The sequence below is a fragment of the Phaethon lepturus genome, unplaced genomic scaffold, assembly GCF_000687285.1.
Source record: "Phaethon lepturus isolate BGI_N335 unplaced genomic scaffold, ASM68728v1 scaffold11972, whole genome shotgun sequence".
NCBI lineage: Eukaryota > Metazoa > Chordata > Aves > Phaethontiformes > Phaethontidae > Phaethon > Phaethon lepturus.
The window spans coordinates 24,599-31,710 of record NW_010525622.1 but is presented as its reverse complement, the minus strand read 5'-3'; the positions used below and the strand labels follow the sequence as shown (position 1 = coordinate 31,710).

The window sequence follows — 7,112 nt, the reverse complement described above, 5'->3', positions numbered from 1 at the left end:
GATGGCCAAGCCAAGAGAGTTGTGGTGAATGGAGTTGAATCCAGTTGGCAGCAGGTCACAAGTGGTGTTCCCCAGGGCTCAGTCTTGAGGCCAGTCTTGTATAATATCTTTATCAATGATCTGGATGAGGAGATCGAGTGCTCCCCCAGTAAGTTTGCAGTTGACATCAAGCTGGATGGGAGTGTTGATCTGCAGGAGGGTAGGAGGGCTCTACAGAGCTGGACAGGCTGGATCGATGGGCCAAGGTCAACTGTATGAGGTTTAGTAAGGCCAAATGCCAGGTCCTGAGGAAGATTGTCCATTTGACCCATTTTGGCAGAAAGATACATTCACAACAATCCCATGCAACTCTACAGACTTGGGGAAGAGTGGCTGGAGAACTGCCCAGCGGAAAAGGACCTGGGGGTGCTGGTTGACAGCTGGCTGAATATGAGTCAGCAATGTGCCCAGGTGGCCAAGAAGGCCAACAGTGTCCTGGCCTGTATCAGAAATAATGTGGCCATCAGGAGTAGGGAAGTGATTGTGCCCCTGTACTCGGCACTGGTGAGGCCGCACCTTGAATACTATGTTCAGTTTTGGGCCCCTCACTACAAGAAAGGAATTGACGTGCGAGAGCATGTCCAGAGAAGGGCAAGAAAGGTGGTGAAGGGTCTGGAGAACAAGTCTTATGTGGAGCGGCTGAGGGAACTGGGGTTGTTTAGTCTGAAGAAGAGGAGGCTGAGGAGAGACTATCGTGGTCTCTATAACTGCCTGAAAGGAGGTTGTAGTGAAGAGGGTGTTGGTCTCTTCTCTCGAGTAACAAGTGATAGGAAGAGAGGAAATGGCCTCAAGTTGCACCAGAGGAAGTTTAGATTGGATACTGGGAAAAATTTCTTCACCGAGAGAGTGGTCAGGCATTGGAACAGGCTGCCCAGGGAGGTGGTGGAGTCACCATCACTGGAAGTGTTCAAAAAACATATAGATGTGGCACTTGGGACATGGTTTAGTGGGCATAGTGGTGTAGGGTTGACAGTTGGACTTCATGATCTTAGAGGTCTTTTCCAACCTTAATGATTCTATGATTCTGTGATTCTAATATCCCAAACTTTCCTAGCAGAGATATATTGGAAGAATTTAAGTTCTCTTTTTAAGGTCATATTGCAGATACTTCAAGGTACATCTATATTTTTAAGTACCTTCATGCGCTGTGGCTCAACCTGTAGACTTGATCCATAGAAACCTTCTTCTGCTCTCCATGTTGTTTTCACATGTACCAAGGTTTGCTTGCTTTTGTCCACACTATAATTCTTGAAAGTGTAAGAAAGACCCCTTGTAAATATGAAGGGTACTTCCTAACAACTGAACAGTGGTGTTTTGTAGCTTAACTTTTCTTCCTTTAATGACACCAACAGCCCAAGTTATTTTAGCTCACAATTACACAAGGCTTTATTAGCACAACCCCTTCCTCAATTTGTATGGGTTTTTTTTATCAGTATAACCATGGATGCCAGACATGTATCTCTTGTGAAACTGTTCAGAGAAATGCCAGGAGGCAGTATGAAGTGCATTATACATAAATGGTGTGGAGGAAGCATATGACCTCCACAGGTACCATAGATTTACAAACATAATATGCTTACAAGTGCTCAGACTTCTCTCCAATGCTATGAACAGAGCTGTTTTTGTTTTTTTTTTTTTCCAGTTTCTCTTATCAGGAGTCTCTCCAGGTTATTCTGTTTCTGTTCTTTCCATACCAATAGAAGCTTCAAGAATGACACACTGTTCTTTCGTATTTTTGCAGTAACATGATTAGTTATAGTCTGTCTTTTTGCTACGTTCTACAGTTCTTGGACACTGAGGGGAGTGGGAGTGTCAAGCCCTAGAGTGTTCAAAGTACATGTGCTGGTGAAAATAGAAAGTACATTCAGCACTTGTTTGTGCTTGTGTTTTTGAGGATGAATTCCCCAATTTCTTCTCAAAAGGACGTAATTTTGAGCTCTTGGAATTTCTGGGATGCCACCTTTTATCATATACAAGATTAGAAGTGCAGAGGTTGCAGGTAAAAGTATAGCAGTGCAGCAACTTATCTCACCTTGGTAATTTTTTTTAAATACATTTTTAATTATTTACAAAAGGTATGCAGTCTAGTAGTAGAAACTGAGTGGCCAGTCAGTGTTACCAAGTAAGGGGATAGGAAAAGAAATATAAAGATTGACTTGGGCTCTGTAGTTTGCATCAGAACTTTTCTTCAGCTGTTTCTATAATTTTGTTGTTGTTTTTTCTCCTACAGTGCCTAAATCAGCAAGAACATGAATATTTAGCAGGGTATGAATAGAAAAGAGATTGCATGCCACACCAGTAGCATAGTTTTTCTGAGTCTAGCCAAGAGCACAGATTGAGCCTTTTCCTACCCAATACATATGTAATCGGAGAGACTTTGTTTGCTACAAAGGTGACACAGTTATAATTATGTTAATGTCTGTTTTTAAATGACTGATTAGAATTACTGATTCATGTTAAAGGAAAAAAAACTTGTAAGTACTACTTCTCTGGAGTGGATAAAGATCAGGGAGATGCATAAACTTGTTTTTCATGATAACTGTGGAACATTCTGTCAACCAGGGTATTACAATCACAGAGGAGGAGGAAGGAGAACCAAATTATTTGAACTTTGTCACTGAGTGATTCAGTGATTCATCCCTATGGAAACTGCGAATGCTTAATGGTACCTTTGCCAGATATTAGCTGTTGTGCTCTAGGCAGCTTTGGTAGAAGGCGGACTAGCAGGGACAGTACCCATCTCTGGTGGCTTTTAACATTAACTGTTGTTTTTGCACGGAAACATTTCTGCTATGTAGTTCACAGGCAAAGAAAGATATTTTTATAGGTTTTCTTATCCTATAAGTAATGAATAATGAACCTTTGTAGCTTGAAACAATGTACTACAGTAAATATCTTCAATCTCCTATTACTGCTCTTAAGAGCAGTGTGATATAGTGGAAAAAACTGCTGAAGTGGTAGACAGGTAGAGTACTTACCTTTTTTCCCCACAGTTAGGTGATCAACCTGGGAATAAGATGGGATAAAAAGGAAGCAAACCAATCCATATAACAGTTAAATATGTTTTGCTGTAAGTAAAAAATACTGTAATTCTTTCTGATCTTTATTTTCTAATTGCTAAGAATTTCCTCTCACTTCTAATTATATTGTTCCCTGAAAACTGCAATAAGCTTTGCTTGCAGAATTTATTGGATTGCAAGAGCATTTGCTGTGGATCCGATGTGGTGGGATTGTTCACTGTTGAATATGTCATATGTTATGTTTCCAAAGACACCTGATAAAACAGTTTTCAAGCAGATTGCTTGGTTTTTGCTACCAGTCAAGGCATTACAGTATCCTGGAACTACCTGTACATGGGCTCTCTTCTTGCTCTTTAGAAAATAGAGCTAGGGGGAAAAAAATGAGAACTTTTGAAAGGAATGATGTTTAGATTTCAGAGCTCTGACAAACTGTCCCAAAAAGCAGGAACAGAGAGCGAGGTATTCGTAGGCTTCGGTTTTTCATCTTTAGCCTTTTAACAGTACTCCTACCAAAGCTCTGGGCTTCCTTCTTCTCTGCAATCTGATGCCGTATATGACCAGCTGAGTAAGCTGCTTTGAAATATCTTGGTGATGGTGGACATACCCACTCTTGTGGCTGGAATCAAGTAATGATACAAACTTGAAAGTATATATTCTTTCTGAATGTTGTCAAAATGCAACTATTCTTGTCTGGGTAGCTCCCCAAAATGTTGGCAATACATTTTCAGATTGATGAAGCAAGTCTCGTCCTGGGAGGAATCATGCTGGTAGTCTGTGAGGAATGTTTATTGTTGGATTTGGCTGATTAGATATTTCAAATATAAATCCTTTGTTTCATTTAGTTGGTCAGACAGCATTTCTAAAGCAATATTACTATTGAATAGTGATAGCTGCAACCAAGAGAGTAGGATAGCATTTTTAGCAGACTTACCAACATTTACGTGACCAATTCTGTGTTATCCTATGTTCGGCAAGGTGACAGAGAAGGGAGAAGAGCCTTTTGGTGCTACTCACCATGAATACAGATCACCTCTAGGAGGAACCAGAATTAAGTTCGCAGACCGAATTAGCTGTTGGAGTGATTATGTGGAAAAGGTGGAATTGCACTGTCCTGCTAACATGCCTCGTTGGAGGCACTGTGGCAGGGTAGCTGCTGAGTGAACGTCTTGCACAACATGAAGTGCTGGTGGGTCTGCAGTCCATGTGATTGTTAAAGGAAATTGTTAATGTTTGGCCTTTCTCCTTTCTTTGAAACTCAGATTTGGTTGTTCTGTTTTTTGGTTTTTTTTTTTTTTGGTGGTTTGTTTTTTTTTTTTTAGTGAAATAATGTTGTCACTATGTTTTCTAACAGAGTTTCCTTCTAATTTTCTTTTTAGTTATGTTTCGCTTATATGATACAGATGGGAATGGATACCTGGATAGTTCGGTAATGTTATTTATGTACTTTAACGCATTGTAAGAGTGTGTCATAATGGTATGCCTATACAAAACTATATAATCCAAATCATTTATATTTATCCTGAATTAATAGAAGCAGTATAAACTGTAGTCAATAAAAGGTCACCCATTCTGAAAGTATCTCTTGAGTTGAGTTTTCTTTTCATTTAAGCTGCTGCATCTACAACTATATAAATTATCAAATGCTGACACTGCTATTGTGGAGTCCTATTCTACAGTCTTCTGATTTTTAATCATATTACTGTAGAAGACACATTAATATGATTCCTAAAATTCTAGTACGCTGCTGGAAGATGTGTATGAAAGCACCATTTGTAAAGACTTCATTAAAAGGGGAAAGTGTGAGAGTCACGCAGTGCATATATGTGGAGAGATTTCAGAACTTCCATGTTGTTATTAAGAACAACAATATTAATGACAAAGTTTTGAGGAGTAACCCCACCAACTGTTTGAAGGAAAAACATAGACATAGCAATCATTTAAAAAATACAACTTTTTTTTCTTATAAATATTAGCTAACAGAAATAAGTATTTTATTGGCAGCTTTCTTTTTTCTTTTTCTTTTTTTTTTTTCCATTCTTCTTTTGTATGTCCCTGAAGTAAGACAGCATAGAGTGGATTGGTAAAGAAGAAGTGATTTGCATAAGTGATTGGGAAATAGAGAAGCTAAGTTACATAGAGGTATAAAGTTAATACTGTATCATGTTTTTAGGCTATACAAAATATTAATTAGATAATTAGTACGTAATAAATACACATGAGGATTCAGAATGGTTCTAGATAACCATCTGAGTATGTTTACAAACCAAATTGTATATATGAGTATGGAAAAAGCACTAGTGATATGTGGCCCATGGAAATTACAACACTGTAATGGTAAGAAAATATCTCTGTATTAGTTTATACCATCTACTGTATGCCTTATTTCCATTAGAAAGTTGTGAATTATACAATTCCTGTCAAAAAAATAGTTTGTTAGGGTGCTAGAATTTAAAGGACCTTACATCATTATATCACAGGATGGACTTCAGATCATGAAACTAATGGTCGAATTAACAACTACGAAGGACGAATCTGTTACTACTTTCAACCCAGAGGCTGTCCCTTGATTGTAGGGTTGCATTTTACCTCCCTGTGTGCTTTGCAGTCCATGCCTGATGTTTTGCTAGTGAAACGGATTCACCTAAGAGCAGGCAACTTCCAGTGTAAAGGGCATTTCATTAGGAACATTGATGAAAAATTGTCACTAAATGCAATATACTTGAATTATAACTTGTGGCATTATTTGTCCTTATAATATTGCATTAAATATTATCATTCTTTTTCTTTCATTTGTAGGAGCTGGAAAATATCATTGCTCAAATGATGCATGTTGCAGAATACCTTGAATGGGATGTTACTGAACTGAGTCCAGTAAGCGTCCATTTCATCAAAAGTTTTTATTGTTGGTAGAGATGGCGTTTAATCATTTTATGATACTTCATGTCAATGTGTGATTATATATATATGAGTAAGATAGAAATATTAATAGTCTGTGCTCCACTATGATACTGTCAATTAGCGCTTTTATGAGTATTAATCTGATCTGTGACATATTCTTGCTAGAGTTTAAGGCTTTTCTTCAATGCATGTAGTAATTAGAGTTTATAACACAACTGGTTTGTCTCTGAAAATTTCTTGGAAGTAACTACCTCTTATTTTTATTGGACATAGTAAGTACACAAGGGGACACAACTTGGTTTGGAAACTTTAGGTGATAATAAAATGTAAATAGGAATATGACAGTTCATTATTTTATGAACTGTCAGTACTCATTTTAGTACAGGTGCCATACAAATAATATTTTCCATACTTTTTGCATGTGGATGAGGGAATTGGAGATTTGCACATGCCTTCTTGCTATATTAGAATATGGAATTTATGAGATTTTCATTAAACTGTGTAGATCCTTCATGAAATGATGGAAGAAATTGACTATGATCACGATGGCACTGTTTCTCTAGAAGAGTGGATCCAAGGAGGAATGACAACAATCCCACTCTTAGTTCTCCTTGGGTTAGAGAATGTAAGTATTAACATAAGAGTGTCAAGTTTCTGCTTGCATGTCAGCTGTGGTCCTCAGGTTAGCTTCTCTGTGGCCTGTGTAAAGAATGGCTTTTCTTTCCTTTGCTATGGCTGAATGACTGGCAAAGAACAGAAATATGTCTTCAAAGTCAGAGGTACATTAGCATGTTTGAAGCAATACCAAATGAGCCATCTCTGGAGCTGGAAGCTGTAAAAAGCTAATTAATTTGTCTTATTAACAGCATATTGTTAATTCCTAGCTGCAGTAGTATCCATTAAGAAGGTTTTACTGCCCATGTGTATATTACAGCTGTCTTGGAGCAGTGTCTAGGCTTCTCAGCATGGTGCTGTGTTGTGTGACCTAACAATATGGAGTCATAGTACAATCTAGGTTGGAAGGAACTTCTAGGCTTGACCTGGTCGAGCCTCTTATTAAAGGCAGGGCCGCAGATTGAATTATCCAGGGCCCTGTCAAACCCAGTCCTGAATAATTCCAGTGAGCTAGATTCTACCAGTTCTGCGGGCAACCTC

The 7,112-nt window shown here is 38.3% G+C and overlaps 1 protein-coding gene across 1 annotated transcript in view; it reads left to right on the top strand.

The window, feature by feature from the left end:
- Nucleotides 1-7,112, top strand: part of LOC104617487 (diacylglycerol kinase beta-like) — a gene marked incomplete at its 5' end in the record, with an annotated part of 58,150 nt that overhangs the window by 28,346 nt on the left and 22,692 nt on the right. Inside the window, 3 exons of the mRNA XM_010282821.1 lie at nucleotides 4,436-4,485; nucleotides 5,856-5,930; nucleotides 6,463-6,582. Of these exons, the coding sequence (XP_010281123.1) occupies nucleotides 4,436-4,485; nucleotides 5,856-5,930; nucleotides 6,463-6,582 (245 nt within the window). The remainder of the gene's footprint in view (nucleotides 1-4,435; nucleotides 4,486-5,855; nucleotides 5,931-6,462; nucleotides 6,583-7,112) is intronic.